Source organism: Nycticebus coucang, chromosome 14 (assembly GCF_027406575.1).
Source record: "Nycticebus coucang isolate mNycCou1 chromosome 14, mNycCou1.pri, whole genome shotgun sequence".
Classification (NCBI taxonomy): domain Eukaryota; kingdom Metazoa; phylum Chordata; class Mammalia; order Primates; family Lorisidae; genus Nycticebus; species Nycticebus coucang.
This window is the reverse complement of record NC_069793.1, coordinates 69,467,636-69,495,634: the sequence shown is the minus strand read 5'-3', so window position 1 is coordinate 69,495,634 and position 27,999 is coordinate 69,467,636. Positions and strand designations below refer to the sequence as shown.

The following is a 27,999-nucleotide window of genomic DNA, read 5'->3' as shown; positions in this document are numbered from 1 at the left end:
GGCAGCTTCGGACCCGCCTGCTCTAGAGTCCAGGGTTAGGCCCGCATGCGCAATTCCCTCTCCCAGCCAGTTAGGCTTTGCGCAGTCGCACTGAGTGAGTCTGCGTCAGGTCCGCCCTCTGCCTCACCACACCCCAGCAGGCGCGCTTCTTTGCGCGTGCCCGCCAGCAGAGAGGTCCGCGGAAAAAAGGGGCGGAGGAGGAAGGCTGAGGGAAGAGAGGGCACCCCCAGGCGCCGGGGTGCATTGTGGGAAGGAGGCGGCAGCGTCCCGGGCGGGCGGGAGGTACACCAGCGGCGGCGGCGGCGGTAAATCCTCCCGGCCGCTCACAGCACTGTGGAGCTGCGTCCTCAGCCCGGCCTCGGACCGCGGCACCCTTCCTGCCCCTCGCGGCTTCTTGCCCGCCCTCCCCTCCCCCGCGCACCGTCCTTGCCGAGCTGGCCGGCCGGCCTGGCTCCCCTCCCCGGCCCCGACGGGCGGGCGGACTGCCCTGAGGAGGCGGGGAGGGGAGGGCTGAGCCGGCCGGCGGGCGGGCGACGATGCCGAACTTCTGCGCTGCCCCCAACTGCACGCGGAAGAGCACGCAGTCCGACCTGGCCTTCTTCAGGTTCCCGCGGGATCCGGCCAGGTAAGCGGCGGGCGCCGCGCTGGCAGCCCGGGCCCAACTCCGCGGGGAGCGCTGGCAACCTGCGGCCCCGGGCGGGCTCCGGCGCTGAGAGAGGCTTACGGGGTACAGAACACTGTGGTAGACCCCAGCCTCGGGCGCAGGTGGGACCGGGCCGCCAGCCGGGGAGCGGGCGGGCGTCCGGGGCCCTCGGAGCACGTGCGCCAGCGGGGGTTCGGCGCGGAGGGCACCACCCGAAATACCAAGCTGCGAGGGTGGCGCGCGGAAGCGGGATAAGGTGGGTTCTTGCCATGACTAACTTGCTCTGTGATCTCTGGCGATTCGTTTTCCTCGTTGGGCTTTAGTGTCTTTAGCTGTCAAAAGAGAGTGAGTCTCTATGGTTGTGGTCACTGGAGACTGGCCACCTTTGATCTCACGTCACATCTACTCTCCTTCGGTTTTGTCATTGCACGGTTCAGGGCTCAATTTCTGGCTCTGACCTTTATTCATTATCTCACTTGGTTATTGTGGGGGATAGCAGAGGATATGTATGAGTGCGTGGGAATTGATATTGAAACATGTTTCTTGAGGTAATCGAGATGATCTAATTTATATTTAGGGAGTGATAGCGTAGACTGTTTGAACGGTGGAGGCTATTGGTTCATTCTTTTAAAATCAAGGCTATTCTCTCATTGGTTCATTCTTTTAAAATCAAGGCCTACTATGTGCATAGCGCTAATGTTAGGTGCTGAGAATTCATAGGTTAAGTGAGACAGTGTCGCTGCCTGCGGACAGCTCACAGACCATTAGGACAGATAGAGCAACAGCCAAGTATAAAGTAGTATGCAATTTACTTACTAGTTCAACAAATTTTTTGAAGGCCTACTGTGTGTGTGGCATTGTTCTCCACAGCGAGGGCTACAGATGAACAAACAGATCACAGTCCTTGGCTTTAGTGATTATATTCTAGTGGGAGGAAATAGACAAGTGAAATGTATACGTAGTGTGTCATGCTGATAAATATTATGGAGAAAAATAAAGCAAATGTTACAGGGTTGGGAATTAGTAGCAGGAGAGGCACAATATGCTATTTTAAATAGAGTGATCAGAGAACGTTTCACCATAAAGATGAATTTGAACAAAGACCAGAGTAGGTGAAGGAGTCAGCCATAAAGCTATCTCGGGGGAGAGCATTCGGGAAATGGTAAATGCAAAGGCAGAGCAGCCAGAGACTGCCAGAATTGGTTTAGGGAAAATAGGAGAGGAAAAAGACGAGACCAGAAAGGTGTAGGTATGGAAGGAGCAAATTGTGTAGGAAATTATAAGGCATGGAAAGCATTATGGCTTTTATTCTGAGTGAAATAGGAAATCATTGAAGGGTTTAGAGCAGAGTGACTTAAACTTTAACAGCATCATTGGCTGGGCTGCTTATTAAATAGATTGTAAGGAAGCGAAGGTGAAAGCAGAAAGACCAGTTAAAGACTATGCAGTAATTAGATTAGAAGAGAAGGAGGTGGTAAATTGTTGCACTTGAGGTATAATTTTAAGGTGAAGCCAACAGGATTTGCTAATTGGATGTAAATTGTAGGAGCAAAAGAGGAGTCAAGGATGACTCTAAGATTTTTAAGCTGAGCATTTACTGGGTTAGGGAGGACTGGGAAAAAGCAGGTTTTACAGAGGAATATTAAAAGTTGATTTGGGTCATGTGAAGTTTGATAAGTCTAATATATGCCAAGAATAGATGTCTTGGGCTGATTGTGGTGGCTCATGCCTGTAACCTAGCACCATGGGAGGCCAAGCTGGGAGGATTGCTAGAGCTCAGGAGTTCGAGACCAGAAAAATTAGCCCTGCGTGGTGGTGGCAGGTGCCTGTAGGGAGGCTGAGACAGGAGGATCTCTTGAACCCAGGAATTTGAGGTTCATGTGAGATAGGCTAACACCATGGCACTCTAACCTGGGCAACAGAGTGAGACTCAAAAAATATTTTTTTTCTTTCTTCATACTTTATACAAAAATGGGCACTTTAAATGGCTTATGCTTATTTAGACCAATAGTCTAAATACGAGAGCTAAAACCATTAAACTTTTAGAAGAAAACATAGGGACAAACCTTTATGACAGATTTGGCAGCACATTCTTAGATATGAAACCAAAAACACATGCAATAAAAAGACAAATAGATAAATTGAACCTCATTAAAATTAAACATTTGTGTATCAAAGTACATTGCCAAGAAAGTGAGAAGAATGGAAGAAAGTGTTTGCAAATATTACGATTGCTTTGGGTGTAGTATCCAGGATATATAAAGGAGATGAAAAGAAGATATATGTTGAATTTTTACAATTAAACAACAGAAAGGCAACTAAATTAAAAAATGGGCAAAGGACTTGGAATATATATTTCTCCAAAGAAGAGATACAAGACAAACATATGAAAAGATGCTTAGCATCACTAATTGTTAAGGAAGTTCAAATCAAAACCACAGTGAGTGGCAAATGGACATATGACTCAGCAGTTTCATTCCTAGATATATATCTAAAAGAATTGCAAATGGGTACCCCCAAAACCCAAATGTACACATATGTTCATGGTAGCACTATTCACAGTAGTCAAAAGATGGAAACAACCGATGTCTGTCAGTGCATGAACAAACAAAATGTATATCAGTACAGTGGAATATTATTCAGCCATAAAAAGGAATGAAGTGCCTACTACAACATGGGTTAATCTCAAAAACATGGTAAGTGAAAGAAGCCCGATACAAGAGATCATATATTGTGTGATTCCATTTGTGTGACATATCCAGAATAAGGAAATCCATAGAGACAGAAACACGTTGGTAGTTGCCTGAGGCTGGGGGAAACGGAGAATGGGGACCAGTGATTAATGGGTATAGGGTTTCCGTTTGAAGTGATGAAAATGTTTTGGAACTAGGGTAGTGGTAGTGGTTGCACAACATCATGAATGTACTAATTACTGCTCAAGTTTTTACTTTAAAAATGGTTAGTTTTATGTTATGTGAGTTTCACCTTTGTGAATAGATAGTAGTGTATACAAGTCTGAAATTTAAAGACTTCCAGACTGACGATTGTAAATACAGGCAGTTTATAGAACTTATTTAAGACCATTCTACTGGGTAAGGTTACTTAAGGAGTGAGCAAAGATAAACAGAGAGTAGGCCTGAGGCCTTTCCACTGTGTCTGGTTCACAGAGATGAGAAGGAACTAGCTCAGGAGAATGAGAAATAGCCAGCTGTTGGGTTCCATGGGCGTAGAGAAGAGGAGCATCTTTTTTGTTTTGTTTTTTGAGACAGAGTCTCATTCTTTTGCCCTGGGTAGAGTACTGTAGCATCATAACTCACAGCAACCTCAAACTCTTCGTCTTGAGCAATCCTCTTGCCTCAAACTCCTGAGTAGCTGGGACTCCAGGCATACACCACTACACCCAGCTAGTTTTTCTGTTTATAGTAGAGATAGGGTCTTGAACTTGCTCAGGCTGGTCTTGAACTTCTGAGCTCAAGTAATCTATCTGCTTCAGCCTCCCATGGCTTCCCAGAGTACTAGGATTACAGCGTGAGCCACCATGGCCGACTATTTTAAAAATTTTAAATAAAGGGCAGCGCACATAATTCACTGGGTAGGGCACCAGCCACATACACCCAGGCCGGTGGGTTCGAACCCAGCCCGGGCCAACTAAACAACAGTGACACTTGCAACAAAAAAGTAGCCGGGCATTATGGCAGGTACCTGTAGTCCCAGCTACTTGGGAAGCTGGTGCAAGAGAATCGCTTAAGCCCAAGAGTCTGAGGTTGCTGTGAGCTGTGACGCCACAGCACTCTACTGACGGCAACATAATAAGACTGTGTCAAAAAAATACTTTTTTTAAATAAAGTGCACAGTGTGGAATTCACATACCATGATAGTTCTTACTGGTTTAGAAAAAGTAGTATTAAGGTTTTTTTTTTTATTTTTAATTTATAATTTATTTTTTTTTGGGGGGGTGCAGTTTGGCTGGGGCCAGGTTCAAACCCGCCACCCTCAGTATATGGGGCCAGCGCCCTCCTCACTGAGCCACAGGTGCTGCCCACTTTTTTTATTTTTTAAGTGAAATAGTATAATCAGCTCAGCTTAGGGCAATGGCAGGGTTTAAGCAAAAAAAAAAAAAAAAAATCACTGCCTAAATCTGATTGCCCCAGGGTTATATGTCTAATTTCAAGGCTTGGCAGGACCTGGGGACAGCTCATAGTAGATGGATGGAGCTCATCTCCAAACTAGGAGGAAGTATTCTGTTTAGAGTGAGTTGGGCAGTTGAAGCTCTTCTCCTCAGGCAGTTAATACTAACTTAACCAAGAGTTCTTCCAAGGTTCTTTTGGCAGTTTAATTAAGGTTGATTTAGTTGATGTACTCTACCTTGTAAAAATGTAAAACAGTGATTTTCTGAGACTCATGAGGGTTCCTGTCAAGGTTCCTTTGAGCTGCTGTAACAAAATACCTTGGACTGGGTTATTTATTTTTGTTAAACAGGCCCAGGCCAGGTTTGAACCTGCCACCCCTGGTGCACAGGATTGGCACTCTAACCTCTGAGCTATAGGCGCCCAGCCAGGAGTGGGTATAAACAGCAGAAATTTATTTCTCACAGTTCTGGAGACTGGAAAATCCAAAATCAAGTCAGTGGATTTTAGTATCTGGTGAGGTCTTGCTCTTCGCTTCATAGATGGCATCTTATTGCTGTGTCTTCATATGATGGTGGTAGCAAATAAATTGGGCCTCTTTTAAAGGGTACTAATTCTATTCATGTGCTAATCACTTCCCAGATGCCCCACTTCCCAGTAACACTGCACTGAGGATTAAGTTTCCAGAACATGAATTTTGAAGGGACATAAGACATTCAGACCACAGCAGTCCCTTAGACCCTTTCAGGGAGTTGACTCTATAATGTGAAAACTGTTTTTATAACATTCTTTTTTTGGGGGGGGAGGGGGCGGAGGGATACAGAGTCTTACTTTGTTGCCCCCAGTAGAGTGCCATGGCATTGTAGTTGAGAGCAACCTCAAACTCTTGGCCTCAAGCAGTCTGCCTGCCTCAGCCTCCCGGAGTGCTAACATTACAGGCATGAGCCACTGCACCTGGCCTTGTTTTTATAACATTCTGATGTTATTTGTCTTTTTCATGTTCATTTTCTCAGGAGTGGACAGTGGAGTTTGGTGGTGTGGGGGTATATAACAAGTAATAGGTGTCATTTCTTTATAAGTTGTGTACTGTGCCTTCTAGAATTTTCTAAATATTATTCAGATCTGGGTGCTTTGTAGACATTTTTTTGGAAATATATAAGCCTGCCATTTCAAGGAAAACAACTGATATTGAGCAGTCAAGAGAAAATTAGAATTTTGGAAAATTTGTGTGTGCCACCATGAGCTTGAAAGACTTTTCTGATGAAATCACTGATGATATTGATAAATGTGATTTTTAAATAACATTTTACAATGAATGCGTTAATAGATAGTCTGTATAACTCATTGAATTAATATTTTCCAAATGATCAGTTTACAATTTTACAGAGCCATGCATTGATAAAAGATATATTAAAAATGAGAGACCAGTGGACTTTAACAGAGTATGAAAACTCTCGTTGGTCTGGTTTCAGATTCCACATTACAACTGACGTTTAGGAAACCATCACTTGTGGAGTTTTGGTATAGTATCAAAAAAGAACAGCCATAGTTATATGGAAAAGGAGTATTTTAGTACCCTTTAACTGCATATCATGAAATATAGTTATTTTTCGTTAACCTTTAACTGCCTATCATTGTGAGGCTGGATTGTTTTGGGAAATATTATTTTATTTTATTATTATTATTTTTTTTTTGTAGAGACAGAGTCTCACTTTATGGCCCTCAGTAGAGTGCCATGGCATCACACAGCTCACAGCAACCTCCAGCTCCTGGGCTTAAGGGATTCTCTTGCCTCAGCCTCCTGAGTAGCTGGGACTACAGGCGCCTGCCACAATGCCCAGCTATTTTTTGGTTGCAGTTCAGCCGGGGCCGGGTTTGAACCTGCCACCCTCGGTATATGGGGCCGGCGCCTTACCGACTGAGCCACAGGCGCCGCCCGGGAAATATTATTTTTTATTAAAATATTAATTATGTTAACATGTAATGGGTTGATATTTTTAATGAATTAATAAATGTGTAAAGTTATTCTGTTTTAGTTTCTATAATGATAAATGCTGATAAAATTCACATAAACAAAAGCTCTTGGGATCCTCAGTAGTTTAAGAGTGTAAAGGAATTCTGAGATTATGAAGTTTGGGAGTCACTGCTCCAAAGTGTGAAGAACTTTCATCTTATCTCTTTTAATCCTACAAACAACACTATGAATAGTAATAATTATGCCGACTACATAGCATATTCTTTGTTCCAGGCACTGTTCTTTTTTATGTGCATTATTTCATGGAACCATTGCAATAAATTTTGAGGTAGTCCCTGGCTTCACAGATGACCAAAACAGGATTCGAACCCGCCAGCCTGGGTGTATGTGGCTGGCACCCTACCCACTGAGCTATAAGCATCGCCAGGAAGAAAACTGTTTACCAGCCACATTCTCAGACACTAGCCAAAGGCCCTTAACAAAAAGGCCTTTCTAAGGATAGCAATCTCAGGTCAGCTGTGTTAACTTTCTCTGAACGAAAAGAGTATCACAGATGAATTTTGCCTATTCTTGAAAGTCATATAAAGGAATCATATAGAATGTGCTTCTGGCTGCTTCTTGCTTAAGGATAGTTTGTGAGATCATAGGTAGTTTGTTCATTTCATAGCCAATAGTATTCCATTGAATGAATGTACTATTTATTCTTTTTTACTGTTGATGGGCAAAGTTTCCCCAACATTTGGCATTATCTCTTTTATATTTTAGTTATTCTTTTTTTTTTTTTTTTTTTTTTTGAGACAGAGCCTCAAGCTGTTGCTCTGGGTAGAGTGCTGTGGCATCACAGCTCATGGTAACCTTCAACTCCTGGGCTTAAGCAGTTCTCTTGCCTCAGCCTCCCAAGTAGCTGGGATTACAGGCACCCACCACAATGCCCGGCTATTTTTTGGTTGTAGTTGTCATTGTTGTTTGGCAGGCCTGGGCTGGATTCGAACCCACCAGCTCTGGTGTATGTGGCTGGCACCTTAGCTGCTTGAGCTACAGGCTTCAAGCCCATTATGGTTATTCTTGAGGGTATATAATATTTTGCTGTGGTTTTAATTGGTGTTTCCCAATGACAAATGAGATTGAACATTTTTAAAGTCTATGTATTGACTATTTTTATGACCTTTTTACTATAAAGTGCCTGTTCAAGTCACTTGCACATTTTTGTAATGGGTTTTCTGATTTATTTATGGAAGTTCTTCATATGTATTTTAGATATGAGTCCATTGTTGGGTTTATGTACTGAAGGTAGCTTCTCCCATTTTGTGGGTTGCCATTTCAGTATCTTAAATAGCTTCTTTTAAGGAAGAAGAGTTACCGACTTTAAAGTAGCTTAATTTATTCATTTTTTCCACTAGAGTTTGTGTTCTCCGTTGCCTTCTTTAAGAAATCTTTATCTACTCCAGGGTAATAGAGATAGTCTCCTGTGTTATCTTTTAGAATCTTTGTTTTACTTTTTGTATTAAAATGTATAGTCACTTGGAATTTATTTTTGTATATAGTATGAAAGTAAGGGTCAAGATTTATTTTTATCAGGCTTAGCGAGAGTCTCATACCTGTAATCCTATCACTCTGGGAAACTGAGGCAAGAGGATTGCTTGAGCTCAGGAGTTCAAGACCAGGCTGAGCAAGAGTGAGATCTTATCTCTACTAAAAATAGAAAAATTAGCTAGGTGCTGTCGTTGGAGCCTATAATCCCAGCGACTTGGGTAAGGCTAAGGCAGGAGGATTGCTTGAACATAGAAGTTTGTAAGCTAGCCTGACATCATGGCACTCTAGCCTGGGGCAACAGAGTGAAGCTCTGTTTCAAAAAAAATTTTTTTTATTATAATATGGATATGTACCTTGGTGTGTGCACACCTTTTGGGGGCAAGACACGATTGTAAGAAGGACTTTACCTACAAATGCAATCGGTGTAACCTGGTTTCTTGTACCCTCAATGAATCCCCAAATAAAAAATAAATTTAAAAAAAATGGATATGTAACTAGCTCAGCACTATTTACTGAAAAATTCATCTTCACTGTTGCTCAAAGCTACCTTTTTCTAAGTATCCACAGCTCTGTGTTTTGTTTCCTTATTCTATCCTGTACCAATACTACCCTATCTTAATAAGCTTCACAGTAAGTCTTTTTTTTTTTTTTTTTTTTTGTAGAGACAGAGTCTCACTTTACTGCCCTCGGTAGAGTGCTGTGGAGTCACATGGCTCACAGCAACCTCCAGCTCTTGGGCTTGTGTGATTCTCTTGCCTCAGCCTCCCGAGCAGCTGGGACTACAGGCGCCCGCCACAACGCCCGGCTATTTTTTTGTTGCAGTTCGCCGGGGCTGGGTTTGAACCCACCACCCTCGGTATATGGGGCCGGCACCCTACTCACTGAGCCATAGGCGCCACCCCACAGTAAGTCTTAATGATCTGTTAATGTAAGTCTTTCAACTTCTTTTTTCTTGACTATTTTTGGTCCTTTGAATTTCTGTGTAAAATATTTTAGAATAATCTTGTCATTTTTTCCTCTCTTCCTCTCTCTCCTGAACTTATTGGGATTGTGATTATATTGAATCAATGGATCAATTTGGGGAGAATTGATACCTTTAGAATTCAGTCTGCCAGTCCATGAGCTTGTCTATCTCTCTATTTATTTAAGTCTCCTTTAAAAAAAATTATTAGACTGTAAGGCCGAGGCGGGTGGATTGCACCTGAGCCAGAGCCAAACCTCATCTCTAAAAATAGCCAGGCATTGTGGTGGGCACCTGTAATCCCAGCTACTTGAGGCTGAGGCAAGAGAATTGCTTAACCCAAGAGTTTGAGGTTGCTGTGACACTATGGCACTCTACCAAGGGCAACAAAGTGAGACTCTGTCTAAAAAAAAAAAAAAAAAAAAAATTATTAGAGGTCTTGTACATGTTTACTAAATTTATTCTTAGGTATTTGATATGGAAAGACAGAGGTGTAGTGAATTGGGCTCTGTGCCTGATGCCTTATCTGTTCTTGATTGAGTGTGAGTTGCTATGGCTGTCAGAAAACATTTCTAAAAAAATAAAATTAAAATAAATAAAAAAGAAAACATTTCAATTTCGTTCAGAGGTAATATGGACAGTAAGTAATGTTCTTTGTGGAAGGTCTCCAAAGATTTAAGAATTAAACTTAACTGTAGCTATATGGCAAATTATTTTATAGTGAAATGATTTTATACTTAATATTTAGATTTTGATGATGAATGTTTATAATCATATTGTACAGGTATAAAATACGATTAAAATATGGGCATCTTAGGCATTATTACTGTGTACAGTACTACTTCTTGGTTGAACTGAATGCTATACAATCAGATGCAGTTTTGGTTTAGATTTGAGAACAGCGTTTCACTGTTGTTTTTTATTTCTTGTTCTCTGTAGACCAAGAGCACTGTTGTTTTACATTTTAAGAGTGGAGGAAATTTTTTTTAATTAATTAATTGATTGATTTTTTAAAGATAATATTTTACTATGTTGCCCAGACTGGCCTTGAACTCTTGGGCTCAAGTGATACTCTCACCTCCGCCTCCCAGTAACAGGGACTATAGGCATGTGCCATTGATTGAGCCCAGCAAACTTTTTTTTTAAGAGATGTAGTCTTGCTATGTTGCCCAAGCAGATGTTGAACTCCTGGGCTTAAGTGATCCACCTGCCTCAGCCTCCTGATAGCTGTGAGTAGAGGGAATTAAGTGTCAAGGTATACGTGTGGTGATGGGGAGGGAGGTAAGACAGTAATGTTAAAATATGTGAATATACTATGATGTAATTATAAAATGACTGTGTTTTCAGATCTGTGACACTCTTTATCCATGGCATAACTTTTATTCTTTGAAACTTGAAGAATGAAGGAAAGATCTAGTTGTGACATTAGCAAAATACTAATATTTCTGTGCCTTGGTTTCTTCATCTGCATAAGGGAGATGATAATAATAGAATAGTATGCACTTTTGAAACAACTTAGAACAATGTCTGGCTCATAATAGGTGCTTTGTAAGCATTATTATTATTATGAATATTTTTTCCTGCAGATATTTAAGCACCAGGAGGGCAAGAACTTTGTCTTGTTCCCTATCTTCAACACTTCCTGTGTACTAGATTGCCAGTATTCATGGTACTCGCAATCTAGTCTGTACATGTCCTTGTAAATGATAGATCATGTTTATAGAAAGGCAAACACATACAGCCTCATGCTTTTCTAAGAAACTCTACAACATCTAATTACTATTTTTTTATAATGACAATGTTGTTTGATTTGCTTAAGTTGTAATCCTGCAGGGAATGTTAGGCTGTTGGCCACATGGTTGTATAGTTGTTTTCTTATACTGCTGGTGATTGAATCCTCTCTGATGGTAGAATGTTCTGGGAGTTGAAAAGTTTAGGTTGAAGTTCTAGTTTTGCTGTTGATTCTGTATGAGACTCTTAAGTACAATACTTCCCAACTTGGTAATTGAAGGATTTGTACTAAATGATTTCTAAGGTCTCTTCTAACTCTCATTTTGTTATTAAATTCTTCAAATTATATTGTTTTTGGGAAAGGGGTGCAAGAATCCATTGTTCATAATGTATATTTGACTCACAGTTGAAGGCTGGAATTTAAATGTTGAGCTGATATTCCATAATTGTATTTTGGTTTTATTTATAGATGCCAGAAGTGGGTGGAGAATTGTAGGAGAGCAGACTTAGAAGATAAAACACCTGATCAACTAAATAAACATTATCGATTATGTGCCAAACACTTCGAGACTTCTATGATCTGTAGAACTGTAAGTAATAGAAGGGCTTGGTTTCTCTCTCTCTCTCTCTCTCTCTCTCTCTCTCTCTCCCTGTCTCACTTTCTCTGTCTTCTGATTGGAAGTGTAAATATTTATCTATTAGTGTTTCCACTTTAAGATGAATATAGGTTTGGCACTGAATAGTATCTTTTATTCTTAAAAACCTAATTTTTTGACCCCCTTATTGCCCATTTCCCCAAGTTACCTGAGGTCATCATTTTTAGTCTTCAGAGAAATTTTAGATAATTATAAAAGTATATAGTATTTACGTAAGGTAGGTAAAATTGTTTTTATTTGGAGCAGTTTCTCTAGCGCTTTTTTAGGAGTGAAATCTTCTAAAAAGGAATGGAGGAATGGAGGTCTGTCTTCTCATGTTTTTGTATGTACTGTCAGTACCAACCCTTAATTTTTATGTGCTAGATACAACAGGAAACAAATCATACAGGTAATGTGAAAAACCATTTCCATCAGTCCTTTGCAATTTCAAGTCAAGACTCTGTTAACTGCATAAGCTTGGCCAAGTCACTTCCCCTTTCTGAGCCCCTGTTTCTAATGAAGAAATTAGATAATTGCTGAGGTCCAAGATTTTTAATCCTCTGTGATTCTATTGCTGTGATTTACAAAAGGCACAAATAGGACAGATTTGATTGAAATAAAGCAGACTTGAAACACATTAGAAACCGTTAGGAAGATGGTTTTGTTAAATAATATATTCCTGTTGAGGTTTAAATAACTATTGAGGTAGATATAAACTTGATTTGAAGGTACACTATATATTGTTATGCAGCAATTTATTTTGATATTTTTTTCAGATACATTTTGCAGAGGCATCAGAAAACTAAAGAATGATTGGGTTATTTTATTTCTCAAAATTAATTGAAGCAGATACTTGTGAAGTCATTGGGAGGTGAGCCAATTCCGGTTCAACAGTTTAATGATGAATATATGAGGGATATTTTTGCCTTGCTTTGTTAAGAGGGTAGTAATGATCAACCAAAATGAGATGTTTCATATGTTTAAAAGGCAAACTACTTTTACGTTCTTGACATTAAGTAAAAATATCCCAAATTGTTATTTTAAATAATAAGCAATAAACATTTTTGCATTTTATGCAAATTAACCTGCAATTTTATGCAGATTAATATGAGGAATTTAAAATAGAGTTCATTCTTATATTGCTTAGAGAATAGAACAGAAAGATGAGGTAGGTTTGCTTTTTTAATTTCCAAATGATTCTTCAAGCTTGAATAAATTAATCCAATTATGAGAGAATATTCTTTCTATACATATAGAGGAAAATGTTGCTCTTAAAAGCTGGATTATCAGAGATCTATATCCAAATGTTTAAGAATTCTGGCTTCAGCCTGGTGCACTGGCTCACACCTGTAATCCTAGCACTCTGGGCAGGCTGAGGCAGGTGTATTGCTTGAACTTAGGTGTTCAAGACCAGCCTAAGACAGAGCAAGACTGTCTCTACTAAAGAAAATAGAAAAACTAGCTAGGCAACATGGCAAGCTCTTGTAGTCCCAGCTACTTGGGAGGCTGAGGCGAGAGTATTATCTGAGCCCAGGAGATTGAGATTGCTGTGAGCTATCTTGATGCTACTGCACTCTACTCAGGGCAACAGAGTGAGGTTCTGTCTCAAAAAAAAAAAAAAATCAAGAGTTTTGACTTCATTAGTTTGGCATTTAAGATCTTGTCATAAACATTCATGACTAGTTCAACTAAAGCCAAATATTTTGTTATTTTGATGCTAGAGTAAGATTGTTACTGTATGTCCGAACATTAATCTAGCAGTTAAAGATTAAATCTTGATACTAAGATACTTGATATCATGCATATGAATTGCCTTTTTGGCATGTATACTTATAAATAAATATTTATAAAATGTTCCCATGTTTTCTATTTATATATTCTGTTTTCTGGTGAATAATATCTTTGCTTTAATTACAAATAGCAAATTAATTTGATTTGAATTTTTAAAATTTGTTAGTATGTTTTTTTCCTTTCTTCTTATTTAATAATGAGTGAGATATCCAGAGTTGACGACTCTGGATTCACACCAGAGCCACATGTGTGTGTATGTTTGCTTAATTTTGAGAGGTTTGTTCAATGGGAAAGATGGGAAGCTTTGAGTATTATAGTTTTTGCTCCTTTCGGTGATTGTGTCTCTAATCAGTCCCTGATTCAAACTCCTTGGAAGACTCAGTATCAGTAGCCTACCACTAGAAGCTGAGTGTCATTAGGAATCTGTTTTTTCTTTGTGTTTTCTATGATGCATGGGATTGAACTAGAAAATATTGACTCTGAATAGAAATTCTTCCCAAATGTATTTAGCAACTCTTTGGATAAAACCCAAGATAATATATTCCATTTACATATATATTTTCCCTTCATATCTTCACAGCCTCCATTCTCTGAAAAATTTTAAGAGTTATTTTTATTTGGCATATTCTTTGAACATGCTTTATCACTTTGAAATAATCACTACTCAGAAAGCTTATTTAAGTAAAAGTATGTTTTATCTTTATCATTTCAAATTAAGGTAGAAATTAAAAGCACTGTTCTTTGGACTAGCTAGAGGGAATGGAATAGCAGTTACTGTCTTTTTTTTCTTTTCTGGAGACAGAATTTTGCTTTATCACTGGGGGTAGAGTTCTGTGGCCTCAGCCTGGCTCAGAGCAACCTCAAACTCCTGGGCTCAAGCAATCCTCCTGCCTTGGCCTCCCAAGTAGCTGAGACTATCTGTGCACACCACCACATCGCCTACTTTTTTTTGTATTTTTAGTAGAGACAGGGTCTCACTCTTGCCCAAGCTGGTCTTGAACGCCTCAGCTCAAGCAATTCTCCTGTGACAGCCTCCCAGAGTGCTAAGATTACAGGTGTGAGCCACAGTGACCAGCTTATTACTTACCCTCCCTCTTAATAAACTTCTTGTCCCTACCTAGCTTCCTCAGGGCTGGCTGTGGAAGCCTTTTACCATCTAACTATGTGTCCAGCTTCTAGCAGTTTGGAAGTTTTGTAATACATGTTAACACATAACTAGCCCATCAAATCATTATTACAGTTTTTATTAAGACAGTGTTAACTAAGGGAGTACATAGATTGTGTAAAAATATAGATGGTGATATAACTGAAACGGCAAATATAACTTTAGCATATGAATAATTTCATTTTGGGAAATGTTAATTTAGGTTAGTACCTGAATTTTATTCAGAAGAGGAAACTGGTTTCCAAAAATGGAAAGTAATTTAGCCAGGGTCTCTTAGTAAGTCATTGATAGAATTTGCACTAGTTCCTACATCTTCTGGGTCCCAGTCCAATATTATTTACACTGTGTCTTGATACTTTTCTGTAATATTAGCAGAAGTAAAGTAAACAAAAGGTAAAGTAAGGAGGTAAGGAGGCTTTATTTTACAGCATACAACAGGGAAGATTATTAGGGAGACTCGTGTCTCATAGATTAGGTAGACTCATGAAGACAGAACAGATAAAATAGGAGACTGAATTAGAACTAGATAAGCAAAGTGTAAATACATTTTATTTCTTATGTCTACTGTCAGTTCAGTTTCTTAATTTGTATTAGATTACTAGAGGGCAATTGCAGTGCCTTCTTAAAGACCATCTCTTAATTAACATGTTTTTCTTTTTCAGAGCCCTTATAGGACAGTTCTTCGAGATAATGCAATACCAACAATATTTGATCTTACCAGTCATTTGAACAATCCACACAGTAGACACAGAAAACGAATAAAAGAATTGGTATGTTTATGTGCCTTCAGCTTCCCCTCTCCCCATGATACAAGGAAATCAAATATGGATGCATTCATGTTAAAATGAATCCAAGTCACTCTCTATTTCAGAGGTAGTGTAATGGCAAATGAATGTTACAGTTATTATTAAAGTAGCCTGGATATAAGATGTTTAGTTTGTTTTAGTATTTAAATTGGAAAATCTTCCTCAAATTTAGCTTGTTTTTTTTTTTTTTTTTTTTTTTTTTTTTTTTGAGACAGAGCCTCAAGCTGTCACCCTGGGTAGAGTGCTGTGACATCACAGCTCACAGCAACCTCCAACTCTTGGGCTCAAGCGATTCTCCTGCCTCCGCCTCCCAAGTAGCTGGGACTACAGGCGTCCACCATAACACCCGGCTATTTTTTAGTTGCATCCGTCATTGTTGTTTGGCGGGCCCAGGCTGGATTCAAACCTACCAGCTTAGGTGTATGTGGCTGGCGCCTTAGCCACTTGAGCCACAGGCACCGAGCCAAATTTAGCTTGTTGATACTGGTTGACTAGGCCAAATTGTGTTAATTAAAGACCAGTAGCTTGTTTCCTTTCTAGAGAAGGAAGAAAAAGAAAGCTACCTTTTCTTTGTGGTAAGGGAATGGAACTGAGGTGTGTTTCCAGAATTCAGCACAAAGGAATAAAGAAAGAGAAAATGTATGGGGCGGCGCCTGTGGCTCAGTCGGTAAGGCGCCGGTCCCATATACCGAGGGTGACGGGTTCAAACCCGGCCCTGGCTAAACTGCAACCAAAAAAATAGCCGGGCGTTGTGGCGGGCGCCTGTAGTCCCAGCTACTCGGGAGGCTGAGGCAAGAGAATCCCTTAAGCCCAGGAGTTGGAGTTTGCTGTGAGCTGTGTGAGGCCACGGCACTCTACCGAGGGCCATAAAGTGAGATCTGTCTCTACAAAAAAAAAGAGAGAGAGAAAATGTAAAAGTTGAGGTGTGGATAGTTTTAAAGATAAGGGTTTTTTCTGTGTGGCGCCTGTGGCTCAGAGGAGTAGGCGCCAGCCCCATATGCCAGAGGTGGCAATTCAAACCCAGCCCTGGCCAAAAACTACAAAAAAAAAAAAAAAAAGATAAGGATTTTTTCACTATTAAATACTAACAGGGCTTAGAAAAAGCTCTTAAATCTCTGTATATGGCATAATTTATGCCTGTTTTTATATTCCTTTGATATCCTTCTGTTCTGAAGATTGAAACCTACAGGGGCTTTTTTTAACCTTAGGTAAACTAAATTACTTAGACTCCTCAGTCCATGACTTTTTGTCATCGTTGCCACTAGCAAGGTTCTTATTTTTGCTTTGGTACTTTTTTTTCTTCATCTACTATTACAATTCCTGTTCCTTCCCTACCTATTGATATTCTTGCTATTGTATCTAATATATGTCATAGCAGTCAACTTACTTTTTGCTTTTTAAAGATGACATTTATCTAATTTCCCTTACCCTCACCTTTGTCTACCTTTCATATTTAGATCTTTGATCCATTTGGAGTTTGTATGGTGTCTAGTAGGGATCTAACTTAATTTTTTTTCTTGTAGACAACCAGTTTTCCCAATTTAGTCTTATTACTTTATGCATCCTTTCATCCACTAATACAAAATGCCACCTTTGTTTATACATATGCAAGGCTGTTTCTGGGAGCTCTGTTCCATTCCATTGGATTATTTGTTTGTATTTGTACCACACTGTTTTAAAACTTAAAAGTTTAAAACCATGGCATTGTCATATTTTTCTTTCAAAGAGGGTGATTGCTTACCTCTCCTTTTTCAAAACTGTCTTACTATTTGTGGACCTTTATTTCTCCATATAAATTTGAAAATATTTTTTGTCACGTTCTCCTAGAAATTCTGTTGGGATTTTCATTGTAATTGTTGTGAATCGACATCTTTATAATACTAATTAGTCTCATACATGAATACAAAAAAAGAAACAGTAAAATAGTTGTCAAGTAACAGCATCATTGACAAAACTAAATACCAGTTCTTCAAAAAGAATTAAAATATTTTTAGGAGCATGGAAAATCAAATAATTTGAGAATGTTTTTGGGTTTTGTTGCTATTCTTTAAAAAGAGAATGTGTAGGGCCGCATCTGTAGCTCAGTGGGTAGGGCACCGACCATATACACCCAGACTGGCGGGTTCGAACCCAGCCTGGGCCAGCTAAACAGCAATGACAACTGCAACAAAAAAATAGCTGGGCTTTGTGGTGGGTACCTGTAGTCCCAGCTACTTGGGAGGCTGAGGCAAGAGAATTGCTTAAGGCCCAAGAGTTTGAGGTTGCTGTGAGTTGTGACACCACAGCCCTCTACCGAGGGCGACTTAATGAAACTCCGTCTCAAAAAAAAAAGGAGAGAATGTGTACAGTCTTCCTTATATTACTTCCTAAATATATTACAGTTCTTGTTGGTATAGATTATATATTTGGGTTGAAATTGTTTTCAACAAATTTGAATTTTTTTTTTGAGAGAGAGAAAGATTCACTCTGTCGCCCTTGATAGCGTCCCGTGGCGTCAAAGCTTAGAGCAACCTTAAACTCTTGGGCTCAAGTGATCCTTTGGCCTCAGCCTCCAGAGTAGCTAGAACTATAGGTGTGTACCACAATACCCTGCTAGTTTTTTCTATTTTTAGTAGAGATAGGGTCTCGCTCTTGCTCCTCTCTGAACTCCTGAGCTTAGGCAATCCTACCGCCTTGGCCTTCCGGAGTGCTAGGATTACAGGTGTGAGTGCCCAGGCCCAGCCAGGGATTTTTTTTATTAATCCTATTAGTCTGTTGAGTTTTCTATACAAGTAAGTATGATGTTTGAGGCTGGGCTCGGTAATACTCACCCCTGTAATTCCTAGCACTTTGGGAGGCTGAGGTGGGTGGATTGCCTAAGCTCAGGAGTTGGAAACCACCTTAAGCAAGAGCAAGACCCTGTCTCTAAAAATAGCCAGGCTTTGTGGTGGGCACCTATAGTTCCAGTTACTCAGGAGGCTGAGGCAAGAGGATCTCTTGACCCTAAAAGTTTGAGGTTCTTGTGAGCTATAACACCACGGCTCTTAAACCCAGGGTGACTAAGTGAGACTCCATCTCCAAAAAAAAAGTAGATGTTTGCTGTTGGTATTGTTAATTTTTTTTTATCAAGTTAAAGAAATTCCATTCTAGTTTTATATTCAGAGTTTTTATCATAACCTTTTAAACTTATTAAATGCTTTCATTGCGTTTGTTAAGTAGTAATGTTCTGTATTTTAAAAATTCTTTAAGGCAATGAATAACATTAATGAAATTTCTGAGTCTGAATTACCTTTAAGTTTTTTTTTTGTTTTTTTGTTGTTGTTGTTGTTGTTGAGATGGGGTCCCACCCTATGCCCCTGAGCAGAGTGCAGTGGGCGTGGTAGCTCAGCACAACCTCAGACTTGGGCTGCGGGTACCCTGCTGCTTCAGCCTCCGGAAGCCACTGGGGTTACTGGCGCTCGCTGTGGCGCCTGGCTGGGTTTTTCCATTTTTTTCACGAGTCGGGGTCTCACTGTCGCTCAGGCGAGTCCCAAGCTCCTGAGCTCAAGCGATTCTCCCTCCTTAGCCTCCCACAGTGCTGGGATTACAGGCATGAGCCACCACGCCCGGCTACCTTTAAGTTTTTGTGATGAGGCTTGGCTTCCGTAGCACAGTAGTTACGGCACCAGCCACACATACCGAGGGCCGTGGGTTCTAACCTGGCCCAGGCTAGGTAAACAACAGTGATATCTGTAACAAAAAATAGCCGGGCGCAGTGGCAGGCAGCTGTAGTCCCAGCTACTTGGGGGGCTGAGGCAAGAGAATCACTTAAGCCCAAGAGTTTGAGGTTGCTGTGAGCTGTGCTGCCATAGCACTTTACCAAGGGCGACATAGTGAGACTCTGTCTCAACTAACAAAAAGTTCTTTTTTTTTTTTTTTTTTTTGTAGAGACAGAGTCTCACTTTATGGCCCTTGGTAGAGTGCCGTGGCCTCACACAGCTCACAGCAACCTCCAACTCCTGGGCTTAAGCGATTCTCTTGCCTCAGCCTCCCGAGTAGCTGGGACTACAGGCACCGGCCACAATGCCCGGCTATAACAAAAAGTTCTTATAACCCCTGTTTGATTATAATGCATCTGTTTGCTTTTATATGTGGGGTGGCCATAAAGTTTGTGTGCAATTTAAACTTTATGGCCACCCTGTATTATTGTATTCAATTAACCTATTTTATTAATATTTAATCCAAAATATTGGAATTTTAATTATATAATTATAATTAATCATAATTAAATTATTTAAATTAATTTAAATTATTGGATTTTTTAATCCAATTAAATTTTTAATTAAAATCCAATATTTTATTTAGGATTTTGCATTTATAAGTGTTAATCTATAATTTTCTTTTTATGTAGTTTCCTAACCATTTATGATATCAAAGTTCCGTTAGCCTTATAAAATGAGTTGGATACCTTTCTTTTTTTTTTTTCTTAATTTTTCTAGAAAAACTTGTATAAGGTAGATGTTATTTGCTTTTGAAAGTTAAGTAGAACTTAGTAAAACCATCACAGGGTTTGAGGTGGGTGAGAGAAGCTTTTGATTGCCATTCCAATTTTTTATTGATTTTCTTTTATTGTGTATTATGTTTCTAAAAGTTTATAAACTTCATCTAAGATTTTTGAATGTCATTTTAATCGTCTTTTCAAAGAGCCAGTAGTTAAGTGTTGTCAATGATTTATTGGTTTCTTCTTGATTAGGAGGAATTACTTTTTTGTTCTTTGTCTAGCTTCTTGAATGTTTAGCTCATATTTATATGTATTCAAAGCTGTAAATGTCTCAGTTCATTTTAGCTGTATCCCACAATTTTAGGCATATAGTGCTTTTATTATTTATCTACACATATAAGTATTTTGTAACTGCTTTCCTCATTTTGTTAACATAGTATTTTCTTTTTAATTTCTAGGTATGGATTTTGTTTTTTAAAACCATTTTATATTTTTCATTTTGAATGTTATTAAGTGATGCATAAAAGATATAGTCTATGTGATTTTGATCTTATTTTTTTTGCATGCATTCATTATTTCTTTTTTTTTTGAGATTGGCCTAGAGTACAGTGGTGTCACTATAGCTCATGGCAACTTCAAACTCATGAGCTCAAGTGATCCTTCTGCTTCAGCCTTTGGAGTAGCTGAGATACAGGCATAGGCCACCACACCAGGCTAATTTTTCTATTTTTTGTAGAGACAGTTTCTAGCTCTTACTGAGGCTGGTCTCAAATTCTTTGCCTCAAGCCATTCTCCCACCTTAGCCTCCCAAAGTGCTAGGATTACTGCGTAAGCCACCACACCTAGCTCCATTATTGCTTTGGAAATCTAATGCCAGCCTGATTCTTTTTTTTTTTTTTTTTTTTTCTGATTCTTGTTCCTTTTTAGGTGATCTGCTTTTTCTCTCTAAAAGCTTTTTAGAATTTTTGCTTTGCATTTTACACTTTACATTTTGCTAACTTATATCTAGTTGTGAAGCTTATTTTCCACTTTGTATCTGAGGACATATCTAAGACTTACATTGTTCTAAGAAATCTCTTGTTTTTTTTTCTTCCTACATTGTCCTCCCTTTCATTATTTCTGTTTTTCTGGAGTTCCCATAGATGAGTGCTAACATGCAAAAAGCCCTCCATATCAGCTTTTTTTTTTTTTTTTTGAGATAGAGCCTCAAGCTGTTGCCCTGGGTAGAGCGCTGTGGCATCACAGCTCACAGCAACCTCCAACTCCTGGGCTCAAGCGATTCTCCTGCCTCTGCTTCCCAAGTAGCTGGGACTACAGGCACTGGCCACAATGCCCGTTTGTTTTTTGGTTGCAGCCATCATTGTTGTTTGGCAGGCCCGGGCTGGATTTGAACCCACCACCTCAGGTGTATGTGGCTGGAGCCTTAGCCGCTTGAGCCACAGGCGCCGAGCCCTTATCAGCTTTTTTTTGTAGTACAGTTTAACCTTGGTATCTATGGGGGATTGGTTCTAGGACCCCCTGCAGATACCAAAATCCACACATATTTAATATAAAATGATATATTTGCATGTAACTTACACACATCCTCTCATATACTTCAGAGCAAATACTGTGTAAATAGTTGTTATACTACATTTTTTAGGGAATAATGACAAGGGGGAAAGCCTGCACATGTTGAATATAGACAGAACCATTCTTTTTTTCTCCTGTATTGTTGACCTGCCTTTGGTTGAATCCACTGATACAGAGGGCCACCTGTAATATGTACTACAGGGAGGAGCTCAACTACTTCTTATCCTGTAGTTATCATTTCCTTGTATTGTGCCCTCCAGAGAACCTCACATGTCTCACAGCAGGCATTCTTCCATATCTGCCAACCTTCTAATTTGCAGCCCACAAGATAAGGAGGGAATGTGCCAGGTGACCAGCCTGCTGATTGATGTTTCTTGTTACTAGCACCCCATGTCCATTGCTACCCAACAGATGCCCTGTTGTCTTAACCTGTGTCTGGCACTGCAGCTTTGCTGCCATAGAATAATAATGGAATGAATCATGAATATACATATATTTTTTTTTGGTAGAGACAGAGTCTCACCTTATGGCCCTCGGTAGAGTGCCGTGGCATCACACAGCTCACAGCAACCTCCAACTCCTGGGCTTAAGCGATTCTCTTGCCTCAGCCTCCCGAGTAGCTGGGACTACAGGCACCCACCACAACGCCCGGCTATTTTTTTTTTTTTTTTTTTTTGGTTGCAGTTCAGCCGGGGCCAGATTTGAACCTGCCACCCTCGGTATATGGGGCCGGCGCCTTACCCACTGAGCCACAGGCGCTGCCCCCGAATGAATCATTATTTAAGCATTTAGTAGAGGGCTGGAGGGAGAGTAAAGCACATAGCTGGAAAATTCTTCCTCAGTCTAAGTCGGTGCCACTTGGCTTCCTATGCACTGCAGTCATTGCTCTGCTGTTCTGGCACTCTTGTTACTTTCTGCTTCCCAGGGATTGTTCATTGCTTTTGTTAGGTTCAGAGATTGAATAACCTCCCTCTTTTGTTGTGTTTCCAGGGTTAAATTAGGAAGGAGGATGATTTGTGTCCTCTTAAATTTGACCCCAAGTGCCATGGTGTACTTTCACGCCTTTTATTAGCCAGTAAGCAGTGCTTATAACCCAAAGTTACAAAGTAAGTTGAATGATTTCTTTTTTTGCTGTAGGACTTTAAGCTTGGAATCATTAGCTAATTCTTGCTCTGGTTTTTTCATCATCTATTTGAAGAATATATTCTATATAAAGAACTTACACTTTTAAAAGAATTAAATAGGCCCCAAATAGGCTTTTTCTGTTTGTGAATCTAAGGTATATTACGTAAGTCAGTTTTCTTAAAGATGGTTTGTTTCTTTTTCTTGTCATTTAGAGTGAAGATGAAATCAGGACTCTGAAACAGAAAAAAAGTAAGTGATAGTGTTAATGACTCAACTTCTGAATGCCTTTTAAAAAGGCCTTGACCTGGTAAGGACAAATAAATATGTTTTATGTTGAAAATTTACCTTGAGAATGAATGAAGAGTGTGCCCAGCTTTGTCCTGTGGTCTGGAATTGTTTGTGGGACTAAAGTCTTAGTTTAGTTTGTCTTTATTGAGTGCTGCTGTCCTACACACTTTGCCAAGTGCAGAGGTGACTCCTTCTCTCCTCTCAGTACTCTCAATGTGGTACGGGTGTCAGGCACACAGGGCATCCCAGGGTAGGAAAGGAAGCGCAACAGTAAGGACAGGCACTGTATCTCTGTCCCCCCACTCTGTGGTCCATAGTAAGTTCTTGGTAAATGTTTATGAAATAAATGCTGTGGGGACACTTAGTAACATTGCATCATTGGAAATAGTGGTCACAGCCTTTCTGCAGTTGCTGATGGCTGAGCTGTGTCTCCAAAGGATTTTTATTTTTGTCAGTTGTTACTATTACTCCTGTTTCTTTCAGCCATTGCTGTTATTAACATGACCTTTCTGAGTACTGTGGCTAAATCATTATTCTAAGGGTTTTGCTAATACTTTGTATTAATTAATTTAATTCTCACAGTATCCCTGAGATAAGTACTGTTATTTTCCTCCTTTATGGATGGAGACCTGGACTCATACAAAGAGAGGAGAGGAAGTTATTCTATGCAGAAATAGAAGTGGTATGAAACAGGGTACTGGATTTGGGGAACTACACTCATTTTGGTATTGTTGGAGTTTTGAATAACCCATGATGGTTAGAAAGCAAACCTAGAGACCATGGAAGCCAGAACTTGAAGTGTTGCGTGGCACCAATAAGGAACCATTGTGGGGGGTTATAAGTAGGTAATAACATGGACATGATTTCCATGTTACATAGAACACTGCTGGATTAGAGGTGGTAAAGGTAACACTGAAGGCAGGGAGGCCAGGTAAGCTGTTAGGAGACCAAATAAAAGTTGAAGGGGCTTTAGTTAAGGCAATGGTAGGGAGAGTGGGGAAAAGGGAATAGATTCAAGGAACTCAGGAAACTTACATGCCTATGACTTGCATATGGAAAGATGCCCAGAAATAGAGGGACTAACTTTTCACTTTATACTCTTTGTTCTTTAGTGAGCATTTTTTGAGAAATACAAATTACAGAATTAGTGCTTGTTGATTAGAAGCAGAGAAGTAATGGAGCAGAGAGAGGAAGAGGGAGGCAGGTAGACAGGTATCATAATAACCTCTTTTTGACTTAGGAGACCTACCTAGTATAGAACCACTGCTCTGTAGTGTATGATGAAGAGCAGCGCCATCTGAGTTGAGGAGGGGTGAAAGAAGGTTGCTCCCTGTACTTACTCAACCGTGGTAAAGCTCTGAAAGGCCTGAGATGTTTGGAAGCACTGCTTGTAAAGGCTCCATTCAGACTAGATTTCCCTTTGTACTTGGACAGCCTCTTCCACCTTAGTACTTTTGCTGGAGTACTTCCTGCAACTGAAGTCCTCCCCCCACCCCCCACCCCGACCCTATTTATGTCCTCCTTGTCCTTGTCATTATTGAATGCAACTTCTTTGTTCTGAATTTTTTCTTTCTTCCCTCTTCCATGTGATACTGAAAAACTCTCAGTGCACCTGTCATAATCCTAAGTTCTAAGGACTAGGTTCTAACTGTGATTTCTCAGATTTGGGTTCTTTTCCTGGCCCTGCCACTGACATTATATGACTGTGGGCAGGACATTTAACTGTAGAGACTTAGTCTTCCCATCCAAATATGAAGAGATTTCTGGTATTCTAGTATTATCCCTAAGAATTACCTTAATCTACTTAATATTATTTTGGTTTGCATAGTTGTCTTATCTCCTAAATAAAAGTGTGGCTTAATTATTTGATAAAAGCAGCATCAGCCCTTCTAACTGTGATTTTGGGCAAGGTATTTAGTGCCCTCATTTGTCAAATGGGGTTGACATCACTTGCCTGAAGAAAGAATAATGTGATGCATATAAAATGCCAAGCACAGTACCTTAGTAAATATTAACTTTCTACTCCTTCCTTTTTTTGGAGGCATGGACTGTTTATCTGAAGTGCCTTGTTAAGTTTATACAAAATTGTTCTTATCTTACAACAGATTCTACATCTAGGATTAAAATATATCTGTTTACAGTGTTTGTCTCTCCAACTAGAATATGTCTTATTTTAATCTTTGTATTTAAGTCTGTGGTTCAGTACATCACCTGTGAATATTGAATGAATGAGTTTGTGGATCTTTAATGTTTAGCCAATCAGAGATAAAATTTTTTTTGTTTTGTATAGTTCTTCGTGAGCCTATTTGTAAAATAATTCTTTGTTTTTCAGTTGATGAAACTTCTGAACAGGAACAAAAGCATAAAGAAACCAATAACAGCAATGCTCAGAACCCTAGTGCAGAAGAGGTGGGTGAAGAACAGGATGAGGACATTTTACCTCTAACCCTTGAAGAGAAGGAAAACAAAGAATATCTCAAATCCCTATTTGAAATCTTGATTCTTATGGGAAAACAAAACATACCTCTAGATGGACATGAGGCTGATGAACTCCCAGAAGGTCTCTTTACTCCTGATAACTTTCAAGCACTGCTGGAGTGCCGAATAAATTCTGGTGAAGAGGTTCTGAGAAAGCGCTTTGAGACAACAGCAGTTAACACATTGTTTTGTTCAAAAATACAGCAGAAACAGATGCTAGAAATCTGTGAGAGCTGCATTCGGGAAGAAACTCTCAGGGAAGTGAGAGACTCACGCTTCTTTTCTCTAATCACAGATGATGTAGTGGACATAGCAGGGGAAGAGCACCTACCGGTGCTGGTGAGGTTCGTGGATGAATCTCATAACCTGAGAGAGGAATTTGTGGGCTTCCTGCCTTATGAAGCCGATGCAGAAATTTTGGCTGTGAAATTTCACACTACAATAACTGAGAAGTGGGGATTAAATATGGAGTATTGTCGTGGCCAGGCTTACATTGTGTCCAGTGGATTTTCTTCCAAAATGAAAGTTGTTGCTTCTAGACTTCTAGAGAAATATCCCCAAGCTATCTACACACTTTGCTCTTCCTGTGCCTTAAATATATGGTTGGCAAAATCAGTGCCTGTTATGGGAGTATCTGTTGCATTGGGAACAATTGAGGAAGTTTGTTCTTTTTTCCATCGATCACCACAACTGCTTTTAGAACTTGACAATGTAATTTCTGTTCTTTTTCAGAACAGTGAAGAAAGGGCTAAAGAACTGAAGGAAATTTGCCATTCTCAGTGGACAGGAAGGCATGATGCTTTTGAAGTTTTAGTGGACCTCCTGCAAGCACTTGTTTTATGTTTAGATGGTATAAATAGTGACACAACTGTTAGATGGAATAATTGTATAGCTGGCCAAGCATTTGTCCTCTGTAGTGCAGTAACAGATTTTGATTTCCTTGTTACTGTTGTTGTTCTTAAAAATGTCCTCTCTTTCACAAGGGCCTTTGGAAAAAATCTCCAGGGGCAAACCTCTGATATCTTCTTTGCAGCCAGTAGCTTGACTGCAGTGCTGCATTCACTCAATGAAGTGATGGAAAATATTGAAGTTTATCATGAGTTTTGGTTTGAGGAAGCCACAAATTTGGCAACTAAACTTGATATTCAGATGAAGCTTCCTGGGAAATTCCGCAGAGCTCAGCAAGGTATCTTGGAACCTCAACTAACTTCTGAGAGTTACTATAAAGAAACCCTAAGTGTTCCAACAGTGGAACACATTATTCAGGAACTTAAAGATATATTCTCAGAGCAGCACCTCAAAGCTCTTAAGTGCTTGTCTCTAGTACCCTCAGTCATGGGTCAACTCAAATTCAATACATCAGAGGAACACCATGCTGACATGTACAGAAGTGATTTACCCAATCCTGACACACTCTCAGCTGAACTTCATTGTTGGAGAATTAAATGGAAACACAGAGGAAAAGATATTGAGCTTCCGTCCACCATTTATGAAGCCCTTCACCTGCCTGACATTAAGTTTTTTCCTAATGTGTATGCATTGCTGAAGGTCTTGTGTATTCTTCCTGTGATGAAGGTTGAGAATGAGCGTTATGAAAATGGACGAAAACGTCTTAAAGCATACTTGAGGAACACTTTGACAGACCAAAGGTCAAGTAACTTGGCTTTGCTTAACATAAATTTTGATATTAAACATGATCTGGATTTAATGGTGGACACGTATATCAAACTCTATACAACTAAGTCAGAGCTTCCTGCAGATAATTCAGAAACCATTGAAAATACCTAAGAGACTTTAAATATATTTAAAGGCTTTCTCTTGTATTTGATATTTGAAAGAAGAGCTGTAGGTGGATGTAGGCCACTTACTGAATATCTTTGCCTGTAGGCCTTCATTGAATACTTTAGCCATTGATAATCTACCTACTTGAATGGCCTCTGTTGAATGCTCATGCTTTGAAGACCTATTCGTTCTTCCAGAAGATAGCATTAAAAGTGCCATCTTTCATTTTTTTGTGATCTCGGCTACTGACACTGTTAAATTGTTTTAGTTAAGTCAATTTAGACATAACATTTACTATCACAGTAGACCCACGTCAGGTACTGAGTTGTCAATTCTTTGAAGAAATAAATTTTGAAAAGGTATGATAGGAAGGAATACATTTGATAAAATGTTACAATAAAGCCAATGATTGACCTTTGAAGCTAGTAAAAGTTTTAAATATATTGTTAAAAATCTGTGGACAGTTAAAAGAAATTACCAGAGAGAAGCTTGCGAGCTCACCAAATGAAGATTTCTGTGTACATTTTGTCTTTATCAACTGAACTTAAAGGAACAAGTGACAGTTACAGTTTGAATGGAAGAGCCTGCCATTGTTAACTCCCCATCAGGTTGTTACTGTTTACACTCCTTTGTCGAGCCTATTCTCCATAAGCTTTTTAGCAGGCATATGTTGAACATTTCTGTTTCCTGATTGACAGAATCAGAGGCCATGGATACTGACAACTGACTTAACTGTTTTCTTCTGTCTTTTTCCATGACTTTATATACAGCCTCGTCTTGATTTATAAACAAAACCTGGAAAAGCTACAAAAATAAGTGTTTTGTGGTTTATCTAGAAATAATATGGAAAATATTGCTGTTATTTTTGGTGAAGAAAATCAATTTTGTATAGTTTATTTCAATCTAAATAAAATGTGAATTTTGGTTA

General features: G+C 39.5%; 1 protein-coding gene across 2 annotated transcripts; it reads left to right on the top strand.

Annotated features, from left to right (window-relative positions):
• The first annotated feature begins 240 nt into the window (after positions 1 to 240).
• Positions 241 to 27,999, top strand: THAP12 (THAP domain containing 12). Of its 2 annotated transcripts, none has more exons than XM_053562043.1 (5): positions 241 to 625; positions 11,440 to 11,560; positions 15,224 to 15,331; positions 22,736 to 22,772; positions 25,144 to 27,999. In XM_053562043.1, the coding sequence occupies exons 1-5, from the start codon at positions 537 to 539 to the stop codon at positions 27,075 to 27,077; spliced, it is 2,289 nt and encodes a 762-aa protein (XP_053418018.1). In that variant the 5' UTR covers positions 241 to 536; the 3' UTR covers positions 27,078 to 27,999. The 2 variants fall into 2 exon arrangements, with proteins under 2 accessions (XP_053418018.1, XP_053418019.1); XM_053562044.1 differs by lacking the exon at positions 241 to 625 and adding an exon at positions 757 to 899.